This window comes from Mirounga leonina, unplaced genomic scaffold, assembly GCF_011800145.1.
Source record: "Mirounga leonina isolate KUSES-001 unplaced genomic scaffold, KU_Mleo_1.0 Mir_166, whole genome shotgun sequence".
Classification (NCBI taxonomy): Eukaryota; Metazoa; Chordata; class Mammalia; order Carnivora; family Phocidae; genus Mirounga; species Mirounga leonina.
In genome coordinates, this window is record NW_023270418.1 from 32686337 (window position 1) to 32710282 (window position 23946).

Here is a 23946-nt window from a genome sequence, read left to right on the forward strand (position 1 = left end):
TCCCTAGGGTCAGGTCTTCTAGGCTAAGGAAGCCCCCTCCGCGCAAGGCCAGCACAGGCCCAGCGCCTACTGAGAGGGCAGTGCCCACAGATTGCTCTCAGCCCCAAAGGCCCAGAGGGTAGATGCTCCAGGAACCACTGCTGCCTTTACGCACTTGCTCCCCACTGAGATCCTCTCCCCTCTTCTCCACCTCATCCCAGATCCTCCAGGTCCTCCTGGAGGATGTCCCAGGTGCCCACGGCAGGCGGCATCTTCCCCCACACCCCGGCCCCTCCTGATGCGTGCGTGCCTCCCTGCCAGACTGCGAGGGTAGGGTGGGACCTGTCCCCTTGTTCCGGGAACATGGAAGATCGCCCACACCTGGCACTCTGCTTAGAGTCCAGCGGGGGCGTCATAAATAGCTCCTGAATGATTCATTCATCACTTTGGGAGAGAAAGCACGACCTCTAAGAGGTTAAGAGCATGGGCTTTGAAGTCACACAGACGTAGGTTCAAGTCTTGGCTCTGACCTTTGGCTCTGTGACCTTGGGAAGGTCATTGCACCTCTTTGAGGCCTGTTTCCTCATGTAAAAAAAAAATGGTGTGACCACGACCCCATTAGGTCACTGTAGGCATTAAGTGGGATGATGTTGGCCTGCCTAAAAGCCCAATTACGGTGGGAGGGGTAATTATCCGTTCAGAGAAGGGGAAACCTCCCGCTGTTCCACCTGTTTTCTCACCGGTTTCTAGGAGGCGCGCAGTATCAGGCCCGTTTTCCGGAAAAAGAAACTGAGGCCCAGAAAGGGAACAGGATAAACCCCGGGCGCTGCAGGCTAGGGCTAGAACCCGGGCCTGTCGACTGCGTCCAGTACTCCACGTGCCTCTCCAAGCCACTGGAGAGCACATCCCCACCCCACCCCACCCTCGTCCCCCGACCTGGGAGTGAGGGGCTGGGCTCGGCCTTGGGCGACCCCCCGGGACTGCGGGGGGCGCTTGGGGATCTTGGGCTCAGACCCCGGACGCGGCGCGTGGCTCCCGGGAGCGGAGAGAGCGCTCGGGGTTGTCCCTTTAAATGAAAGAGGGAGCGGGCGGGGGGCGGGCGAGCGCGAGGGAGCGCGCGGCGGGCTCCTGGGAGCGTGCCCGGACTGCGGCGCAGCTCCCGCCTGCCGCCCCGGCCCCGCCGAGCCCCCGGCCCGCGCCGCGCTCCTCCGAGGCGGCCGCCGGGCGACACTGCAGGCCTGGCGTGGCCGGCGACGGCCGGGCTTGGCGCCGGTGCGTGCGCGCTGCAGGAGGCCGGCCGGGAGCCGGGAGCCGGGAGCCGGGAGCCGGGAGTCGGGAGCCGGGAGCCGGGAGCCGGGAGCCGGGAGCCGGGAGCCGGGAGTCGGGAGCCGGGAGTCGGGAGCCGGGAGCCCGGAGCCCGAGCGGGAGCTGAGAGGCGGCCCCTCCGCGGAGCCTGGGTGAGTAGCACCCGGCCGCCCCCGCGCACCACCGGGAGCCCGTCCGGCGCGGGGACGCACGTAGCGCCCCCTCCCAGCGCCGCGGACCCCGGCCTCCGCGCACCCTGCACACCCGCGCCGCGCCGCGCTTGCACACGCACGCCGGGCGCCCTTGCCCGGCCCGGCCACTCCGCTCACTGCGCATCACAGCGCGCCCCGCACGCCCGTCCCGCGTGTGCACACACGCGACTCCCCCGGCCGTTTACACGCCTCCCCGGCGCCCGCGCTACACGAGCGCCCCTCACTCTCACACTCAGCATCCTGACTGTCCCCACCGCCCCTGCCCCATCTCACACCCTCTCCCGACTCTCCCACGTCAGCCCCCACATTCGCGTCCCCATACACCCTGGGGGTTCCCTTGGCAGGGGTGCTGGGTCTTCAGGAAATGCTCCGATACGGAGAGGCATGTCACACCCCATCGCTGGGAGGCCCCGGGAGCTCGGGAGAGGATCCTCAGCCCCGTCCAGTGTCACTGGCCTTCGTGTGGGGCTTTCCGGGGGCTCCTGGGGACCTTTGATGCTGCTGCTCTTGCTGTGTCTCAGGGCCTCGGACTGTAGATTTGGGCTGATGAGGGGGTGGGAGTGGGGCCCAACATGGGGACCTGGAGCCAGGCCTGTAGGTGGAGGAGCCCTGAGCCAGCCATCCTGGTGACCCCTCTTCCAGGGCTGCGTGACTCTGTGCCCCCCTCCTCTGTCAGTGAGGCCACCCCAGCGTGACTGGGAAACCTTCACCCAGCAATGTCAGCTTCTCCAAGCTGGGGAGGGGGACAGACTTGGAGAACAGTAGCAGTTGTGCTCCTTACTAGAAGTGGAGAAACTGAGGCTCCGAGCAGGCAGGAGTTCCAGCCAAGTTAGCCAGTCTGGAGAAAGGTCAAGACAAGTATCCAAGCCCCCTGCCTCCCCACTCTGAAATCCAGAACCTTCCCCTAGCTTGGGAGAGTGGAGGTTCCCAGTCTAGGGTTCAAGCTTGGGCTCTGCCTCTTGTCGGCTCTGGTGACGCTGGGCAAGTCATTTCCTGCACGTCAGTTTTCTTACCAGTACAATGGGCAGAGGAGCAGCCCCCTCCGAGGGCGGCAGGGAGGACTTGCTGAAATAAACCATGGCGAGGCCTTGGTACAGTGCCTGGCACATGGTAGGTGCCCAGTAAATGCCAGCCACCACCACCCTAGCCAGTCTGTCCTGCAGTTTCTGTGGGCTCTAGGGAGATGGGAGCAGGATGTGGTAATTTCCGCGGTGGGGGGCAGCACTTGAAAAAGATTTCAGACCTAAAGATCCTAAAGAGGTCCACAGCCTGGGAGGTCGAGGACTGCCCTGTGCCCACATCCTAATCCTTCCTATTATCTGATGACCCTCGGGGGGCAGGGGACAGGCAACACCTTGCTAGCCACAGATGTGATGTGGGGATACAGTGAGCAAGGAAATAGGGTGGGGGGAGCAGAGACACGGGGCCCCTTTCTCCTGAAGAGGCACAAAATTCCTGGAAAGCCATTCCTCTGACAAGCCCAGGAGGGGGCCTCGACTGCAGTCAGATTCCAGTAAGACCAGTGACAACTCTTCCCACCCACCTCCACCCCCCGAAAGGCCTGGTCAGGAGGTGGCATGACGGCCAAGAGCCCAGGCCCAGATCCATCACACCTTGACGCCAATCCCAGGGTTGCTACTCAAATCTGTGTGACCTGGGGCCCTCGCTTCCTATCTTGAAAATGGGGACCCATTTATCCAGTCAAGCATCGTGTCTGTATCGTGTGCCTAGTCCAGTCTAGGCTCCGTGCTGAGCACTTAGCATAAATTATGTCTAATGCTTACAGCAATCGGTAGTTATTGCCAGGTAGGTATGATTAAGCCTGGATTTGAGCTTAGAGCGGTTTCCAGTGAGCAAGCCCCATGCAGTTTCGCGTTTCGGGGGTTGGGGCCAGAATTAATAGACTGGATGGGAAAGGGTGCCAGAGAGGGGGACATGCATCTGAGGAGCTCGGGTGTGAGTTTGGGGCAGCTCTGGCTCAGCCGGGTTGAGCCCCGTTTCCTGTGTATCAGAAGCTCAGGGGAGCTCTATCATAGGCTGCCCTGGCTTCCCGATGTGCCTTGTCCGCATCCTGTCGCGAGCCGAAGCTGCAGCCCCTCTGCCGGGCGGACCTCCAGGCTGGCGATGGGAGCCTGCTGAGGTTGTGGTCCATGAGATGGAGCCAGGGCGTTTCCGGGCTGGTGAGGAAAGCCACTTGCTGCTGAGCTCTGGCTCAGTCTCAACTCCCTGCTTACTGGTTGGTTCACCTTGGGCAAATTCACTGCCCTTCTCTGAGCCTCATCTTCCTCCACTGTGGACCGAGGTTCATAATAGGCTGTGCCCCATTGGGGTCTTGGGGGAGGTGTTGCGGGAGTCACATGTGAAATCTGTGGGGGCTGTGGCTACTAATGGGGTAGGGTTGCAGGACCAGCTCTACCACTGCTGGCTCTGTGGCTTTGGGCAAATCACTGAACCTTTCTGGACCTCTCATAGCTCATCCGAAAGCCTGCTTACCGGGCTCATGAATGGAGATGCTCCAGGGGCCGGCAGGTTCTGGAAGTGAATGGAGGAAGGCGAGGGGCCAGTCCTGAGGAATAAATACCCTGTCCGAAGGGGCAGAGCCTACTCACAATTTGGTAATTTTGCAGGGGTGGAGGGAGACCAACCCACCTGCCCCCAGATCTTCTAACTTCTAAAGGGAAGCTGTAAATCCAGCTTTTTTTTTTTTTTTTTAGAAATCTATTTTTAATGGGAATTTTCCCAGTTTTTAAATGTTGGCAACTCCCTTTGAAGACAAATAAAACATATCTGCAGGCTGGCAGTGCGGCCCCCACGATTCTCCTGCTCAAACTAGGGGTTAGTTTGAGGGCCTTTGGGACGATTGTCAGGCCCAGTAACCACAGCAGCTAATAGTTACCAAGCCAGACTACCCTTACTTTTCATTCTACCCTCCTGGCACCCTGATAAGGCAGTCATGAGCCCCATTTTACAGATGGGATGACTGCGGCTCAGAGCTAGTGAGGGGAAAGATCTGGAATTCAGAGCTGTGCTCAGGCTGCCCACCCCCTCCCCCACCCCAGTTTTCTCCTCCCTCCCTCGCTCCCTCCCTCCAGGCAGATGTGGTCTGGCTTCTGCCACCTCCCTGGGGACCACTGCAGAAACTTGGGGCTTGGGTGTGCCTAGAATCATTCACACTTTCACTGAAATTACAGCTCCCGGGGAAGGGGTCTTAGAATGAGGGGTGGGGGAAAAGTGGGCAGTGTGATAGTTTGGGGTCGGAGCTGGACCAGCCTCGGAGGGCTGGGGGCCCCCAACGGCTCTAGGTCGGATAGAGCAGATACGGGGTTCTGTCCCATACCAGGTGGTACTTGCCACAGGGGTGTACCCAGCCTGCTGCTGGCATTGGCTGTCCCCGGGCAGCCTCGCTCTGGAAGTCAGCCTTGTGCCAAGTGAGCCGGAAAGAAAGCTGATGGCATTACTAGATTCCCAGCAAGGCAGAGGTGGGCTGGGACATGTGTGTTCACCCTAATGTGTGTGTGTTGGTGTGTCCAGACCCTGTTCTGCCGGGAACTAGGGCCACCCTGGACTTGTCCACAGTGACCAGTTTGGCCTGCACGTTCTTAGGAAAGTTCAGAAACCATATGCCTGTCTGCAGTAAGGCACGAAGTTAGGAGTGTGGAGCCAGATGGCCCGGGTTGACTGGTTTCTTAGCTGTGTGGTCTGGGGCAAATGATTTTCCCTTCGGGCCTCAGGTCTCTCCTCTGCAAACCGGAAATGGTAATAGTATCTACCTCCTGTGGTGGTTAGAGGATTAAATGAGTTAATATATATGCAAAATGCTTAGAACCGTGTTCTCGGGCATAAAGAGTGCTCATCAGGGTTAACTGTCATCAAGATCGACAGCCCAGGGTCCCAGGAATGAGCTCCCCGTTCGAGTCAGCAACAGTGAAGCCTCCCTGGTTAATACCTCCCTTGTATCACCATGGAAGACCCACGTCTTACTGGATCATGATCAGGGTAGCTGGGAGCAAGGAGCTGTCTGGGCACCTGACAGACCTTTGCCCCAGGGCTCTGTCCTGCCCCATTTCTTTCTTTTTTTTTTTTTTTTTTAGATTTTATTTATTTATTTGAGAGAGAGAGAATGAGAGACAGAGAGCACGAGAGGGAAGAGGGTTAGAGGGAGAAGCAGACCCCCCGCTGAGCAGGGAGCCCGATGCGGGACTCGATCCAGGGACTCCAGGATCATGACCTGAGCCGAAGGCAGTCGCTTAACCAACTGAGCCACCCAGGCGCCCTGTCCTGCCCCATTTCTGAAGGCCTCCTGCCCTGAGACTTCTGGCACTCCAGTGTGTGCTGGATAACCCTGTCTGAACCAAAGCACCCGAACTTCTCGGCTCTAGAGCCATAGATTGGGGAGAACCCCAGCATTCAGGAAAATGCTTACCCTCTGACTTGACCCCAGTCCCCAAGGGAACCCACAGGATCCTTCCAGGGGTTGCAAACAGGCTAGCCAAGCCACAGCCCTGGAGCCTTTTACTCTGTGGCTGGACAGTGTTTACATTTTTTGTGAATTAGTTACAACATTTAAAAATCAAGAAACTGCACATTAAAAAGTCCAGGTATCTGGCCTTTCTTTAAAAAGACAGAAGGTAGGTAGGTAGGTAGAGAGAGAGAGAGAGAGAGAGAGAGATAAAATAAAATGCCAGGAGACTGGGGCTCCTGACTGGCTCAGTCAGTAGAGCACGCAGCTCTTGATCTCGGGGTTGTAAGTTTGAGCCCCACATTGGGTGTAGAGATTAATTGAAAATAAAATATTTTTAAAATAAAATAAAATCATATAAAGCCAGAAGATCCAGCAATGCTAGGTTGGCATTCCTGCCAACAGGAACAGAAAAACAGTGGCCCTTGGGTGGGCAAGCAATACCCTGACGTGTTTGCGACCACCTCTGGGGGGGGCGGGGCTCTCCTGTCCTCCCGTGCCCCTGGAGCTGAGGCCCATAGGGTTATCCCAGTCTCCCTTTTCCATTCCCTTAGCTCATGTCTGTGAGACAAATTTACTTCTCAGCAACAGTAATAAAACTATGAGCAGTCACCCGGGTTCAGGTAATGGCTTGTATGACTCCCAGACCTTTCTAGAACAACTAAGTCAGACCTTCAACATCCATAACACTTGGAATTGGGGGGGTGGGGGTGGGAAGGAAACCATCCTGAGCAGTGAAAGGACTGATAATAGAATATTACAGAAATGCAGCCTTTCCTTTCCAGTTGAAACAAAAGCTTTTGGAGTAAGGCTTAGCAAACACCCCAAGGGCCCACACTAATGAGTAGCAAAGAATCAAAGAATTGTTGCTGGTAGGAAGTTGGTTGGATGGAAATGAGGTAGGGGTGCCAGATTTAGCAAATAGAAATGCAGGATGCCCAGGAACTTTTGAGTTTCGGATAAACAATGAATAATTTTTTTTTTAGTATAAGTATGTCCCAGACAATATTTGGGATATACTTATACTAAAAATGAATCAAATTCAAATGTCACTGGACATCTTGTGTTTTATCTGGCAACCCGGAAATTAAGATGGTCTTAGAGTGGTTGAAAAGAGCTTTAAACACCATTTTTTTTAAATGCCATTTAATGGGTGCCTGGGTGGCTCAGTCGGTTAAGCGTTTGCCTTCAGCTCAGGTCATGATCCCAGACTCCTGGGATTGAGCAGGGAGCCTGCTTCTCCCTCTGCCCCCTCCTCCCATCCCCCCAACTTGTGTGTGCGCTTTCTCGCTCTCTCTCTGAAAAATAATTAAATAAAATCATTTAAAAAAAAATAAAAATGCCATTTAAAAGCCACCTACCTTGGGCTGAGCTCTCCTCACAAGTGAGTGTGAGCTCCGGAAGGCCCATGGGCATCAGGAAGGTCAAGGCATAGGGTTGGGGTTGGTGGCCCTCCAAAGCCCCCTCTGCTGACTCTCTTTCCCCTTCCAGGCCCAGCTGCTTCAGTGGGCATCATGGCCATGGATGTGGCTGAATACCACCTGAGCGGTGAGTCCCAGCAGAAGCCTGTCATCTCACATGGCCCTCCCACCAGGCCTGGGGTGGGAGGGTGGGGGGGGGTCAGTGGGATGCCAGCAATGGCCCTATTTTACCAGTAAGGAGAGGGACTTGCCCAAGGTCCCACAGCCTTGGGGACATGGGGCTAGGAACTGGCATGGCCTTGGACAAGTGATGACACCTCTCTGAGCCTCCACTTACTCATCTGCAAAATGGGGGCAGTGAGGCCTCCCTCAAGGACTGCTGGGAAGATTCAGTGACCAAACTTACATAAAATGCCAACTCAGGCCTTTGCCCGTGCCCTTCCCTTTGCCCAGAATCCTTCCCTGCCTCTGCCTGGCTAAGCCCTCGAGACTGGTGTGGAGGCCCCAGGGGCCAGATCTAGTGCCAGACTGGCAGGCAGCGAATGTCTCCTCGGCCCCTCAGCTTCTGGGGTCTCAGTGGTTAATCTACAATCAAGTGCTGGACCAGGGCCTGGCGAATAGTTGACAGTCAAGGAAGCTTTTGTTACCTGCCACTCCACTGCCTCCTCCTCCTCATTTCTGGTCCCAGCGGAGACCTGGCTTCCCTTAGGAATTCTTCCCATACCACCCGAGGCTGGCAGTCAATAAAATGGATAAATAAACTTGCATTAATAGGCATCATTTTGCGTCACCTTCCTGGGGCTTTTCCTCTTCTGCCCCCCTTTTCTGCTAACCAGGAAGCTGGCTTCAGTCCCTCAGCCCCCCTGGGATCCTAACTCTCAGGGGAGCCTGGCTCTTGCCCATCGTCTGCGGGGACCTCAGACCTCAGTGCCCACCCGCTTGCCTGCCCCTGGGAACCACCCAGGCCCTGCTGAGAGCCCACCGAGTCACATCCCGGCCGGAGCCCCCACATGTGCACCTCACTCACCAGTTTACCAGGCCCATTCCCAGGCCATCTCTTATTCACCAGACTCCCAGAACTTTCCTGGCTCAGCAGGGCTTGCCTGGGGCCCACTGTAGATCTCTATTGTGGTTTCGGTTAGCCCACAAATTACATTCTGTCAACAGAGATCAGAACACAGAGTTTGCTCACAGCCCCTCCATCCTGATTTCTTGCTCCTCTCATCTGTCCCTCGTCCCACCCAGTCCTTGTCCATAGACTGTGTGATTTTTACGTCAAACTGTGTGGTTGGACCATGTCGTGGATTCATTTTTTTTTCTTTCAACAATGCCTGAAAATGTCTTCCTGCTTTGCCACAGTGACATCCTAATGACCTAAATTCTCAAAGGCCAGTGATATTTCCCTCCCAAGTCAGCACCACCTGGCCCCAGTGACCCCGCCAGGCTGTTTGCAGATTTCTGATGTTATAAATACAACCTCGATGACTCACACCAGATATAAAACTTCCTGGGATTTTTGCCCCCGCAAGATAAATTCCCCAGGGCGGGACCGTCTGCTTAGGGGGATGTGGTCATGTCCATTCTCTGGATGGGGAGGCTCAAGTTCACGGTGTCAAGGTGGCAGCTAGGCTCTGCATTTCTTACCCCGTGGCCTTGGGCCGATGGCTGGGCATGCTCTCTAGCCTCTCCCAGCCTCAGCTGTCCTCCTCTAGCAGGTGGAGGTAGGGAGATCATAGGATGCTGAGTTCTGGATAAATGCCAGGGCTACAGGCCGGGCCCTGCCCTGCTCCCGAATGTGATAGTGTTGTGGATTCTGGCTAGGCTCAAGAGAGCAGGGGCAGGCTGAGGTCTCCCACTGCCAGAGGGGCTGCCACTGCTGTGTGATCCCTTTGCAGCCTGGCTTCAGGGAAGGGGTGGCAAGGAGCTCCCCAGCCCCAAATGCCCCACTCCTTCTCTCCCATTGGACACTCTGAACACTCCAGGCTTTGTACATCCTCTCCTCTTCTTGCCCGAAACTCCCAGTCCCTGGAGCCTTGGCCTGGCACATTTCTTGCTCCTCCTTCGTATCTCAGCCTAGATGTCTCTCCTCCAGGAAGCCCTCCTGGACTGTTCTCATCACTCCGTTTTGTCTGTTTATTTGCCTATTCACCTCATCCCTAGACTGTGAGCTACTTAAGGACAGGGACTGGCCCTGGGGCTGACTCCCTCGCATACAGTAGGTGTTCAACAGATGTTGCGGTGATACATCTCCGCCCCTGAAGTGCCCTCCCACCTCTTTCCACCCTGCTACTTCGGAACTGTGCTGGGTCGAGGCTGGGTGGGGCAGAGGAGACTCCTGCTTGCTCTGAAGTCTGGCTGCCCGAGTTAGAATCCCAGGACCACCCCTTCCTGGCTCTGTGACCTTGAGCAAGTTCTTTATCCTTTGTGCACCTCAGTTTCCTCATTTGAACTGAGTATAGAGGCAGCACTGAGAATGGTCTAGAGAATTATATTGGCCAACAGAAGGTCACTTCTGCTAGGTGAGAGCTCACCCAACACAGGTGAGGGGGCGGTTAATTACTATGTCTGGGGACAGTGAGGCTCAGATAGGGAAAGTTCTTTACTTATCAGTGGAGAGAGAGCATTTGAGCATCTGGATTTGTGCCCAAGCCCTGCACTGCCAAAAAGCTACCTCTCACTTCTGGCTGAGACTTTTTTTTTGGCAGTAGCTTTATTGAGATAAAATTCACATAGCATACAATTTACCCGCTTAAGGAGTACAATTCAGTGGATTTAACCTATTTTGTACCCATCAACACTTTTAACTTTAAGAATACATTCATCATCCTCCAGAGCAACCCTGTATTCTGCATTGCCCCCTTAACCCCCCAGACAATCACTAATCAACTTCCTGTCTGTATGGATTTGCCTATTCTAAACATTTCATATAAATAGAATCGTATAACATGTGGTTTTTTTTGTGACTGGCTTCTTTCACTTAGCATGATGTTTTCAAGGCTCATCTATGTTACAACATGTACCAGTACATTTATGTTGCCAAATTATATTCCATTGTATAGATGGACTCCATTTTATTTATCCATCTATCAGTTGATGGACATTGGGTTGTTCTAGATAAGGTTGAGGCAAAAACGGGGTCATTTCTTTTTCTCCCCAAACCCCTTCCCTCTTCCCCCAGACCTCAAAAGGCTGCTTTGATTATCTGGAAGTAAGGGGTCTTTGGAAGGCTATAAGGTCAGAGAACTCAAAAGTGGGAAGAATTTGTTTAAAGCCTAGGGAATGTTTAACCATTGTTCACAACTCTTCGTCTGATCTAGCCAAGCGTCCCTACCACCATCCTATTCCAGTAGAAATGCATGCTTTTGTGAAAAAGGGGATAGAAGCAGAAATCACAGAGTACATATGTCTTATTCAACCCTGGATCCCCTAGCACCTAGCATGGAGCCTGGCACATAGTAGCCACTCAGTAAATATTTGTTCAGTGAATAAAGAAGTCAGTGCTGAACTACCTGCTCCTTGGGTGGGAGTCTGTAACCACTGGGAGACCCCAGAGCCTACTAATGAGAGGCTGCCCTTGCCTTGCAGTAATCAAGAGCCCCCCTGGCTGGGAGGTGGGTGTCTACACTGCTGGGGCCCTGGCACTGCTGGGAATTGCAGCGGTGAGCCTGTGGAAGCTCTGGACATCGGGGAGCTTCCCCAGCCCCTCCCCGTTCCCAAACTACGACTACAGGTACCTTCAGCAGAAGTACGGGGAGACCTACGCAGAGGCCAAGCAGAAGGTGAGGTTTCTGCTCTCTCAAGATGGCCTCCCCTCCCTCACCACTCCCTTGTTCTCTCCTGGTTAACTTCCTCCTGTGAACAGGGACCCTTGTCCCCCTCCGTGTCTCCACCATAGCCCAGTGCTGTGAAATCAGGGGATACTTGGTGAGGGAATGAATGTTTTCAATTTTAAAAACCATCCTGTGAGAAAAACAGGAAAATACAAATAAGAAAAACCTCTCCCCACATGCCACCACCCAGAGGCAAATAACTGTGAACTGTATTTTAACTACTAACATTTTGATTTATTTCTTTCCAGTACTTTTAATCTACCCACCAGTCTTTTTTACCGTGCATAGGTTTTATACGACGGGTGTCAATTCTACATAGAATTTTATACCCTGCTCTTTTTAACTCACAGCTAAAGCATTTTCCCATATTGTTGAGCCTCCATCATAAAACATTTTTTTAAAGATTTATTCATTTACTTTAGAGAGAGAGAGAGAGCGGGGGGAGGGGCAGAAGGAGAGAGAGTCTTAAGCAGACTCTGCATGACCCTGAGATCATGATGTGAGCCGAAACCAAGAGTCAGACGCTTAACCAACTGAGCCACCCAGGGGCCCCATAAACATCATTTTAATGGCTGTGTCGGATTCCTTTTTATGTACGTGCCATGATTTACTAAGTGCCATTATAAATAATGCAGTGAATGTTTATATGTAAAACTTTGTCTTCATTTGGGATTATGTACTTTGAGTGGATGCCCAGGTGTAGGATACTATATCAGGGAGTACAAACATTTTTAGGGCTCTTGAAATATATTGCTGCATGTTTCATCATTAGACACTGGCAGAGAATTTTTCTAACATCATGTAGAGTTCCAGAGAGCACAGCCAGAATCTGTTATTGGATAGGGGTCCCACATGCTCATTCATTTGGGGTGTGAGGGGATTATCTCTCATTCTGTGGTGGCGGGGGGGACAGTACATTGGCACAACTTTTCCAAAGAGCATTTTGGCAACATGTGTCAACAGCTTTCAAAAGGACCAGGTCCTCTGAGCTAGGATTTTAAGAAAGCTATTTGATCCTGCATTATTTATATTTGTGAAAAATAAGAAACAACATAAATGTACAACAGTAGGGGGATAGTAAAGTAAATTACAGCTATCCATTCAATGACAGATTGGGGGCCCATTAAAAATTATGGTAATAAAGACTATGCAGCAGCATGGGAGATGCTTAATGGTACAAAGGCTTTTGTTTTCTCAAATCCCAGGGTCAGTTTAGGGAAAAGAAATTTTTGAATATTAGGGCAAGTGTTATCCAACATGGAAGACTTCTCCTTTTGTAAATGTTTTGGTAAACATCCTTTGAGGCTGCTCGATCGTCTGTTGAATAGCTCTACTCTAGGATTCTTACCCATTCCCCTTTCACTGGAGCCTTAGATTGCTAACTACTTTCCCTTTTTATAAACATCATTACAGTGAACATCTTTATGTATGGAACTCAGTCCACATCACTAAACATTTTGAGAAAAAGCTTTCTTCCCTTGTGGTTAGGGAAAGAAAACTGAGTGACACAAAATAGCATTAAATAAAGACCTTCCTGGGCGCCTGGGTGGCTCAGTCAGTTAAGCATTGGACTCTTGGTTTTGGCCCGGGTCCTGATCCCATGGGTTGTGAGATCGAGGCCCACACTGGGCTCCATGCTCAGTGGGAGTCTGCTTGGGTGTTCTCTCCCTCTGCTCCTCCCCTTGCTTGTACTCTTCTCTCTCTCTCTCCCCCCCTCCCTCCCTCCCTCCTTCTCCCCCCAGATAAATAAATAAATCCTTTAAAAAAACAAACAAAAAATCAAGGACCTTCCTGACTAAGGCATGCATTATTTCTGCAAAAAGAGAACTAGAGGTGCCTCGAATGAACCAGGCTCACAAGACCATGCCTATTGCATTGTGATGCTCCTATGTTCCTTTTTCTCACCCCCAGAGAGTGCCTGCTTGGAATGCCCAGCGGGCCAGCACTCGGGGACCACCCAGTCGCAAAGGCAGCCTCAGCATTGAGGACACCTTTGAGAGCATCAGCGAGCTGGGGCCCCTGGAGCTGATGGGCCGGGAGCTGGACCTGGCCCCCTACGGGACCCTCCGCAAGTCCCAGTCGGCAGACTCCCTGAACTCCATCTCCTCCGTGAGCAACACCTTCGGGCAGGACTTCACGCTGGGCCAGGTGGAGGTGAGCATGGACTACGATGCGGCCTCCCACACCCTCCACGTGGCTGTGCTGCAGGGCAAGGACCTCCTGGAGCGGGAAGAAGCCGGCTTCGAGTCCTGCTTCATGCGCGTCAGCCTGCTGCCCGATGAGCAGATCGTGGGCATCTCCCGGGTAAGTGGGGGCCGGGGCAGGGGTATGCTCTGGGCTCCCGGGAGTCCTCCCCAGGCAGGCGGGTCTGCAGGGCCAGGCTGGATGTGAGGAGGGTGCCGCAGGGCAGCTCTGGATGCTAATCCCAGAGCTGAAGGTGCTGCTAACCTGAGGACTCACATCGTGCGCAGTTCTTGGCAATCCTACCACATGAGCCCAGTGTGTGGTAATTGTCCATTTCCACACCTGTCCCCTGGGTCAGCTTAGGGTCCTGGCAGGAAAGGGATGACATGTTCAAGTTGGCTAATTTGGGGAGAGCTTAATAACAGAACTGTTAACAGTGGTGTGGGTGAGGGGGGGCCTGGGTGGCTGAGTCGGTTAAGCATCTGACTTTTGACTTGGGCTCAGGTCATGATCTCGGGGTCGTGGGATCGAGCCCGTGTTGGGCTCCTCGCTCAGCGGGCAATCTGCTTGAGATTCTGTCTCTCCCTCTTCCTCTGCTCCTCCTCCCCCCGCTCTCTCTTTCCCTGCCCCCGCTCTCTAAAATAAATAAATAAATCTTAAGAAAAACAAACAATGGTGTGGGTGGGCGTAGGGTGATGTCAGAGATGGAGTGGACCCTCTTCTGAAGGGATAAGGGGAAGGGGAGGCTACTGGACCCAAAAGGAGAGAGGCATGTGGAGGGGCCACCCTGATAGACGCTGTGTCCTTTGGTCAAGGGACATGACATGGTCAGACTACACAGTACTGCAGAGAAGGACCTAGGGAATAAGCACCCCGAGCTCCCGCTGACCTCTGGTTTCCCTTGAGTGACCCCTACTGTCTGATCCCACCAGAAGCCAGAGGCCAAGGGAGCCTGTTGCTCAGCTGATAGAGGTCAGTTCCTGGGGTGGAGAGCAGGTTGGGGAGGGCAAGGGGAGACACCCAGCACCCTCCCACACCAGGCTACCCCTCGCAGATCCCTCTGTCTTGCCAAGAGGGAGCAAAGCCTTCATGAGACACACTCCCCTCCAGGCTGGATTAGGGGTAAAAGGGGTCCAGACGCCATGACTGGGAGTCCTCTGAGGTGGGCAAGGTTGACACCCCGTGGCCTCTAACTGGAGTAGAAAGAACCTGAGGGCTTGTAGGACCAAGTGGTTTCTGACTCCTCAGAAACCCACCTGTGTCCAGTCACTCTTAACCATGCGGAAGTTGGCTGTTCCTCCGTGGTGGAGAGTGTCATCCCTCTCCCACCCCACGCTGCCCCCCTCACTCCTGGATGGTCAGCAACTGACCACGGCCCAGTACATGTGGGGCCCAAGAGAAGCAGTCCAGTGGGTGGTGAGGAGCAGGACCCTAAAACCTCACTCTCTGGGTTCCAATAGCAGTTTCCCACTTCCTATCAGCGTGACCTTGGATAAGTCATGTAAGCTCTCTGTGACACGATTTCCCTATCTATCAAATGGGCACCATAATCCTTGAGGAAGGGATATATTAATATATGCAAATAACTCAGCCCAGTCCCTGGTAAGCATTCAATAGATTGTATCTCAGGACCATGAAGTGTCACTGTTGAGCCTGGATCCACGCTGTCAATGGCCTGGACTGCCTAGAAGATCCTGAGTGGTTCCGGACACCTTCCTTGAAGAGGGACATTGGTAGACAGGAACCACCACAGCCTGATGTGTGCTCAGAACCTGGTTCACAGAGCCCATACATCCGTGATTCTCTCATTCGCCCCAGTGGGATGAACCGAGGGCATCTTACAGATGAGGAGGTTCAAGAGAGTGCTCTGCCCAACACAACGCCAGCAAGTGAGCAGGAGATCCAGGACGTGGCCCTGGAGTTCCCATTTTCCTCCCCCCATGTGCTCATAAAGCACAACACACAGAGAATGGATGGTCAGGGAACCTGAGCCCCTGTGGGCAAGGGACAGCAAAGTGGCCCATTTGACAGGAGAAGGGAGATCATGAAGAGGCTGAATGCCAAGGTCAAGATCAGGGGGTGGACTTTATTCCACAGGGGAAGGAGCCCTTGAAGATCCTCAGGCAGGGAACTGGATGTGGGACGTGGCTCCCAGGGAGCGGTGGCAGAAGAACCTTCCCACAACCCAGGCAGTGACCAAAGAGCGTGCTTCAGTGCGCTAGGAGGTGTTGGTGGATTTATTCCCAAGAAGGCAGGCTTCTTAGCATTGTAGCCCAGTCATTCCCAGTAGGTAGGTGGCTGCCCCAGGCTGGGCAACCCCCCAGCTTCAGGCACGGTGCCAGGGATGAGAGCTCCTCTCTAAATATTGCCAGGCAGTGACTAAGGCAGCCCCCAATGGAAGGGGGAGCCGTGCCCGCCAGGGCACCTTCCCAGGGGGCCTGCCCACGGCTTCCTGGGAGGAGGCCAAAGGCGCCCACCAGGCAGGACTGGACTTGGAAGTGGAGTCTGCCCAGCCTCGCCTCGTCACTCCATCCGTCCATCCATCCCACACATTCAGACCATCCTGGGCCAGGCTCTGCGGGGGCTGGGACATCAGCAGCTCCCAACTCCACGATTATCTGTACTTACTGCACGCCTGGCCCACAGCTGGATCTGAACTCGTGCAAGAAAGAGGAAACCGGTCCAACCAGGACATCACAAGGGTTCTGTGGAGCCATGGGCACTGAGGCTGGGAATTAGTTGGTGTCAGATTCTGGAAGCTTCAAATGCCACACTACCCAGATTGGCCACCACGGAGAGGAAGGCGGGGGCTTTTAAATCCCCAGGGCTGGGGTGCCTGACTAGCTCAGTCAGTAGAGCACATGACTCTTAATCTCAGGGTCGTGAGTTCAAGCCCCACGGTGGGCATAGAGCCTACTTAAAATAAATAAATAAATAATTTTAAAGAAGTTCTCAGGGCTGAGCCACCAAAGGAAGAATTGGCATTGAGGTTGTGGGGCAGCAGAGCCAGGACTCTAGCCCAGGCCTCTGGACTCTCTGCCCAGTGCTCTCTCCCCACCATAGGCCCCTGGCTGCCACCACCTTCCCAGAGTTAGAGCTCCCTCCATGTCCCCTTCTCTCTACAGATCCAGAGGAATGCCTATTCCATATTCTTCGATGAGAAGTTCTCCATCCCCCTGGACCCTGCCGCCCTGGAGGAGAAGAGCCTGCGGTTTTCTGTGTTTGGCATCGATGAGGATGAGCGGAATGTCAGCACGGGGGTGGTCGAGCTGAAGCTCTCTGTGCTCGACCTCCCACTGCAGCCCTTCAGCGGCTGGCTCTACTTACAGGACCAGAACAAGGTCAGTCCGCCCGTGAAGAGAGGGTCACACACACCTCTCGCAGAGGGAGGACCCCACTGTCCACAATAGCCCAAACCCCGGCATCTTTAGGAAATGAGCGAAAGAGGCCTGAGCCGCGTTCAAGGAAACTCCGTTTACCGCATGAAACGAAGATGCTCTAACCACTGTTTACTGCTCTTCTGCTCCAACCACCAAACCTTCAGAAGCTCTACTCCTAGAGGGTTTCTGCTGGGAGGTGCTCTGGCACTAAAGGGAGTTATTCCAGACAGAGGCCGAGCTGAAGTTTACCTCTCTAAGTGTAGGCGTGCTTAGGGAGCATCACTGTTATTTAAGCAAATGATCTCCCAGTCCCAGTCCCCTGGGACCTCTATGTGCTACTACACAGAATGTTTTCCCTGGACTGGAAAGAGGGACCCTAACTGCGTTTGGTGGCCACATTTGACAGGCGACCTCTGGCCCTCCTTCCAAGGCAGGACCCACACCCGGTAGGAGGGAGACATGACGCACCCCTCATGGAATGGGGGATTGGGGTCCCTTTCTCAATCCCACCAGTCCGGTGCCTGGTAGAAAGGCAAGAGCAACAACTTCTCAGTGGAGAAGGAAGCTTCTGCCTTTCCCTCAAGCCCTTAAGTCACTTACGTGTCCTCCAGGCTGCGGATGCTGTGGGCGAGATCTTGCTGTCCCTCAGCTACCTCCCGACGGCTGAGCGCCTCACGGTGGTGGTGGTGAAAGCCAAGAATCTCATCTGGACCAACGACAAGACCACAGCAGGTAAGGCCCTGCTGGCTCCCCGGCTCTTTCAAGTGGGCTGCCGGGAGCGGTGGCCCAGCTGATAAGCCGGGGACACCTGGGAGCATCAGCAGGTGTGGGGCACGGTGCCAGGCTCCTCCACCCCCGGTCTTGGCTGAGCTCAGGAGCCGTGCACAGTGGGGAAATCAGTCTAGCTGGGGAAAGGTGAGAGCAGCCGAGGGTGGCAGGGAATGCCCGGGAGGGACAGACTGGAGTCTGAGAGCAGGAGGCTGGGGCACTAGGAAGAAACCAAGGTGGACACCTGCTCCCCAGAACTAGAATTCATGGTGGAGGCTCCATTCCCAGGAGTTGGACTGCATCCCAGATCCCAGGACCCCCAGGATGGTGTGGGTACTGGGCAGGACCTGATGCCCCCAGCCTGCAAGAACAGAACTGAAAACAGAGGGCTTGGGGGGGGAGCCCGACCTGCCGGGAGCTGGGGGGAGTCCAGGGTCCAGGCGGGTACAGCAAGGACACCTAGTGGGCGGAGGGTGACAAGTAGAGAGCGACTTGTTATTTCAGAGTCAGGCTCCACTGAGCGGGCGCAGGGTGACTCAGGGCTGACGTCTGTGCTCATTATAGAATGAGAAGTGGTGGGTCTGCCGACTCTGCTGAGCGCCATGGGCGGGGTGCACGTGTGGGGGCCAGGAGGCGGGCTGCCTGAGCCCAAAGCCCCGCTCTTCTCCTGACTTGTGCGTGAGCCTCAGTTTTCTCATCTGTAAAATAGGAAAGAAATAGAGGCCCAGTGGCAGGACGGCAGGAGATGGTGGCAGCAGTGAAGGTTTGGGGCATGTGGAACCAGCGGGCCACTAGGGCTGGGCAGGCCTATGCCCAGGGAGTGTGGCCCTGGTCCTGACCCCCACCTCTCGCCCACAGACCCCTTCGTCAAGGTGTACCTGCTTCAGGATGGGCGGAAGATGAGCAAAAAGAAGACGGCTGTGAAGAGGGACGACCCCAACCCAGTGTTCAACGAAGCCATGATCTTCTCAGTGCCAGCCATCGTGCTCCAGGTGAGGGGGGCACGGCTCAGGCGTGGGGGGCTCTGGGGCCACTCCAGCCACTCCGGCCTCACGTCTCAGGGCTCCCGCAGGTGGCGATGCTTTGCCTCAAGCCCTCACCTTTCTAGTGGAGACGTATTTATGGAGCACCCACTAGGTACCAGCCCTATGGTGAGGGCTGGGGACACAGGCACTGCTTCCTTGGTGCTCACAAGGGACAGGCAGAAAGTCCCCAGACAGTCCTAATCCACTAGGAGCATGCCAGACTTTGGCGGTCAGGGGAGGCTTTGGCAGGAGGGGTGAGCTAAGCCGAGATCTGGGGGGAGACAGTTCCCCGTAGGAGCTACAAAGGCCTGGAGATGAGCCAGGGCTAACCCAAGCACCCACAGCTCTGGCCCTAAATCTCTGCAGACGCTCCCTGCAGAGGCCCTGCTGAGCCCCTCACACTGCCGTGGCTTTCAGAAGGTCACGTGCTCCAGGGAGGGCGCCCCCCCCCCCCCGCCTCCCCGGCATAGATACCACAGACCAAGCCTGGGGGGTTACAGAGGATATGGCTTGTGCCACACCAGTGGCCCTGCTGGCATGCCTCAGAGGATGGGGAGCTTACCACCTCGCCTCCCTACCTCCTTCCATCCTTGGGCACTCCTGACAGTGAGAACGTCCTTTTGTGCCTTGAGCCAAATCCTGCCCCTTAATCACGGGGCTGTACAGAACCCACCGGCTCTGACACCCCATCTGAATTTGGAAGCCCAGAGCTCTTCCTCCCTCCGAGAGTTCCCGAGGCAGGCAAACGTCCCAGCATCTCTGGTTGGCGCTGGGTGTTGCCTTGTCCTGCCACCCTCATGGGACAGACTGTCCACCTGTCCCCTTCTGTGTTACTACACAGCCTCTGAGAGCAGGAGACCTCTTGGGACCAGGGGGAAGGTGGGGGAGGAGGGGCAGGAGGAGGAGGAGGACGGAGGGAGGTCAGGCTGGGTTTCAGTTCCAGCTCAACCACTTTGATTTCAGGCACATTCTTTTCCTTCCTCAACTGTGAGTCCAACACGGGATTATATTAGGAATAATGAGACATCTAAAATACTCCGTGTGCAGGCTATTCTAAGCACTTGACACATTTTAACCTATTTTGTTCCCAGAACAGGTAGGAACTAGTATTATTACCATTTCACAGATGGGGCACTCAGGTGGGAAGAGCCCAAGTCACTGCCCCAGGTCCCATGGCAAGGCAGGTGGTGAGGCCAGCGTTTGAAGCTGGTAGTCCAGCCTTGCCACTGTGTAGGGAGGCAGCAGCAGAGCCGGGGGGCTAAGCAGATCAGGGGTAAGGATTCAGGGAGCCACCCCTGGCCCCCGCTGGGACCTGGCACCCGGGCCCCAGCACCCATGTCACTTCCTCCCCAGGACCTGTCTCTCCGTGTGACGGTGGCTGAGAGCAGCAGTGACGGCCGAGGGGACAACGTGGGCCATGTCATTATCGGGCCGTCAGCCAGCGGCATGGGCACCACACACTGGAACCAGATGCTGGCCACGCTGCGTAGGCCCGTGTCCATGTGGCACGCCGTTCGGCGAAACTAGCAGTCAGCAAAACGGGCCGGGGTGGGCACCGAGCTGCCCGGGGCCTGGCCCATGCTCAGCTCCGATGCCCCTCCCTAGTCCAGTGGGAGCCGTGAGTGCTGGGGTCCCCCACCGGAGCCCCCATGAGCCATCTTGGTCCTTCTGTCCAGACTGCAATGGAGGAGTGGGCCTGGCCAGGTGTCTAGGGACCCAGGGTTTTCTCCCACGGAGGGCCAGCTGGAACTGGGCCACGACCCAGGAAAGGCAGCCTGGCACTGGCCCATCATGCTCCCATTTTGAGATCCCCAACCGGCCTGTCCCTCGGCCTGGGGTGTTGGGGCTTAGTCTCTCAGGGCTCTCCACGCCCCACCCCTGCTGGGAGGCCAGGGCTAAGCTGGGTCATGTACGGGAAACTCGTGAGTCTCGGGGGCCAGACGCTGTGCTAGACACCAGCAGACATGACATGAAGAGGACACGGCCCTTAGGATGGCCGGAAGACAAGACCCCCCTGTGCTGGGGATCCACTCAGTGCTGGACGCGGCCAGGGCAGAGCTCTGGGGGCTGCAGGGACAAGATGGGAGCCGTGCCCTGAGGGGCAGGAGAGGAACTGAGTATCGCAGGCAGGCAGCCAGCCCAAGCAAGGTGGACATGAACTTCCCCGACACAACCTGTCCTCAGCCTCTGGGCAGGAGAAGTGACCAGGAGACTAGGCCAAGCAGAGGCCTGCAGGTGGACGCTGGCTCTGGAGTCACGCTCTATGAAATCCGCTCCCTTGATCCATAACCCTTGCAAGGCCCAGAGGTCCTTGTGTTCGGTCCCAACTGAATTAGGCATTGGCTCCATACCTCCAGGCCAGGCCCTATTGGGAAGAAAGATGCCTCAGCCTGTGGGTAGCTGGTGGGCAGCGGGGCAGGCAGAATACAGACTGCAGGGGGTCCGTGGGAGAGGCCTTTGTGGGCCTTGGAGGAAAGGGGCGGTCTGAGCAGGGACAGTGAGGGGAAGTCGAGGGGCATCCGGATTGAGAGCAGTGGGGTGGGGAGGGGAGCAGGTTTGAATGCCAGACTGGGAAGGAGGTGGCACCCAGTGTCCTAGGTCAAGTTCTAGAAGCGGATCCTGAGATTCTCAGGCAAGGGGTTGGTTGGGAGGGGGGCAGGGAGCCTTTCTCCCTCTGGAGAAGACTGGAGGGCAGAGAGGAAAGCCATGAGCAGGGGCAGAAGCTAAGCATGTTATGGCTTCCGGAGTGTCTAGCTCTAGCCTGATGGCCTGAGGACCTCTGTTGTGTGACTGGCCCCCCAGAGGGGTCCTGCCGAGAAGCAAAGGGGCTGGGCTCTTTAGCCCCCACAGGGCTTTGGCTACCACCCCCCACCCCCCAGCTGAGGAAGAGCGTGCATACTTTCCAGCTGTCCCTGGCTGAGGCAGCCCCCATCCACCAGAGGCGGCCTCAGAGAAGCAGGCAGCTGAGGGATGGGTGCCCCTGCCAGTTCAGAAGGATGGGGTGGGGGAGGGTGGTATCTGCTCCCTGGGGCCACCCACAGGTCAGGGCAGGGCTCTCGGGCTGGCTGCCTCTGGCACTGGTGAGCTAGGGAGACCCAGGCCCAACCAGCGCCCCCCACCCAACCACCCAGTGCAGCTGGGAGAGCCCAGGGTGGTCATGGGACTGGAGGCAGAACTGTGGCCCTCCCCACCTGACACGGCTGTGGCCCAGCCCTGGGGCCGGCACCAGGAGGTCTGCACGGGGTCCAGGGACACCGCTGGTGAGCCTCTGCAGCCGGGGCGACCCAGACTCTTCCTGCCCCAGTGACTAAGCAGCACAGGCAGGCCATTTACACCCCCCTTCTCTTCCCCCTCCTTCCCTCCCTCTAACTGCATGAACTGTGGACTGTGTACCGGGGACGGGCACGGTGGGGACCGAGTCTGCTGACTGGAATGATTCTAGAACCAAAATAAAGCTGGGGCAGGAAGGAGGGGGCTTCCGGGGAGCCTGGCTCAGCCCCAAATCACCTTGGTCTCTTCTCCAGGAATCAGGGACTTGGGTCTCTGTGTGGGTTGCTCTGAGTGGACCGCCCTGCTGCTGGGTACGCAGAGGGGAAGGAGGCCCCCGTCTGGCTGGGGAGGCCATCACAAGGACCAATGCCATCAGACTGCTTGGGAAGCTCCGAGAAGGGGCCCTGAGCCAGGCCTGGTGGGGAGGATGGCAATAGAGAATACCACGGAGGGCTTCCTGGTGGTGTCGCTGAGCCGTCTTCAGGGCAAGAAGAACCATAAGGTTGAAAAAGGTAGACAAGGCCAAAAAAGCATTTCTGGAAGAGGGAACAATACACAAAAGGGCAGGAGCGGGCAAAAAATGGGCCAACTCGTCAACCTTGCGAGAGCAAATTTGGGGGAGGCTGAGGAGAAGAGAACCAAAAGAAAGGGAGAAAAGGGTCGTCCAAGTTCAGTGGGTGCCAGTGCCAGGCTGCAATCCTGCATCCCTCCCTACCCAGAGGGAGGTACTGTTGTCATCCCCTTTTTTGCAGGTCCGGAAACAGAAGCTTAGAGAAGTTAGGTAACTAGTCCAAGATCACACAGCCAGAAAGCCTCAGAGCTGGGACTCAAGCTCCAGCTGTCTGGCTCCGAAGCTCATGCTCTTAACCGTCAGGCCACACTGCCTCCTTCCCCAACTCCCCCAGGCTGCTCTAGTTTCTCCCTCCCCTGCCCTGGAAGATCACAGCAAGTATAGGAGGATGATCTAGGTGGAAATCACCAGCAGTCCCCAGGAGGCCTGCCTCCCACAGGGCTCGAGGGTCCCAGGCCCCCTTCGTCTGGGATGCTTCCGGGACAGGCCGCACTGCATCCAAGAGGACAGGTATGGAGGTCAGTGACCTGACCACACTGGGCCACGCCTGCGTGTGGGAGGGGTGGGGTGAGCCAGCCTAGCGCCCGCAGCCGCTCAGAGCTTCACTTCCTCTCTCCTGCCTCAGCCAACTATGCCGACAGGTGCCCAAAGGGGCAAACAGAAAGGCTAAATAAACATAAGATGGGCCACAGGGGGCGCCTGGGTGGCTCAGTTGGTTAAGCGACTGCCTTCGGCTCAGGTCATGATCCTGGAGTCCCTGGATCGAGTCCCACATCGGGCTCCCTGCTCCGCGGGGAGCCTGCTTCTGCCTCTGACCCTCCCCCCTCTCATGTGCTCTCTCTCATTCTCTCTGTCTCAAATAAATAAATTTTTAAAAATCTTTAAAAAAAAAAGATGGGCCACAGGGCCCCCTCACTCTCTGCCACTTCCACCCCATTATCAACCTTCTCATTCCACCCACCAGGATCCATAATGGCAGGTCAGGGAGAGGAGGTGAGGATAGGAGTCCAGTTAAATGATAGCTGGAGTGGAGTGGATCTGACGGAGGCCAGACAGATGGAAACCGGAGAACAGGCTCCACCTGCCATAGACTGGGCCTACAGCTTACTTGCTGTGTGACAGGTCCCTTGCTCTAGAGAGCCTCAGTTTCCCCATCTGAAGAATAAATGTGTTGGTCAGAAAGGCCTCTGAAGCACCCCCCCCCCATCTCTGGCTTTCGGGGATTCTGTGTATAGGAGCTCTAGACCCCAAATGCCTGGGTTAGAATCCCAGCTCGCCCACTTACCAGCTGTGGGACCTTGGGCAAATCGTCTGTCCTCTTTGGGCCTCAGTTTCCTTACTTATCAAAGGAGGATAAGAATTATACATAATAGGATGGAATGAAGTGACACACGCCAAGTGTCTGGCATTCAGGAGATGCTCAGTGAACAGGAGGTCAGGGCTTCGGGTGGAAGAGTTCTGGCCAAAGACAAGATCTCTTGAGACCTGGTGTTTGAGCTGAAAGGGAGGGGAGGGCACAGAGGGAGGCATGAGGAGCAAAGG

General features: G+C 55.6%; 1 protein-coding gene across 1 annotated transcript; it reads left to right on the plus strand.

Moving 5' to 3' along the window:
- The first annotated feature begins 1368 nt into the window (after nucleotides 1-1368).
- On the plus strand, nucleotides 1369-22783 carry SYT12 (synaptotagmin 12). Its single transcript, XM_035013368.1, has 8 exons — nucleotides 1369-1436; nucleotides 7447-7503; nucleotides 10962-11155; nucleotides 13118-13510; nucleotides 16516-16731; nucleotides 17382-17502; nucleotides 18397-18530; nucleotides 19917-22783. Exons 2-8 carry the CDS (start codon nucleotides 7470-7472, stop codon nucleotides 20088-20090), a joined length of 1266 nt encoding a protein of 421 aa, XP_034869259.1. The 5' UTR covers nucleotides 1369-1436; nucleotides 7447-7469; the 3' UTR covers nucleotides 20091-22783.
- Nucleotides 22784-23946: the final 1163 nt, after the last annotated feature.

Bases quoted from the DNA above. Each gene is read 5' to 3' on its own strand.
- SYT12 (XM_035013368.1), top strand. From the start codon at position 7,470: ATGGCCATGGATGTGGCTGAATACCACCTGAGCG. The intron at 7,504-10,961 runs GTGAGTCCCAGC...CTTGCCTTGCAG, and splicing joins GGCTGAATACCACCTGAGCG to TAATCAAGAGCCCCCCTGGC. The intron at 17,503-18,396 runs GTAAGGCCCTGC...TCTCGCCCACAG, and splicing joins CAACGACAAGACCACAGCAG to ACCCCTTCGTCAAGGTGTAC.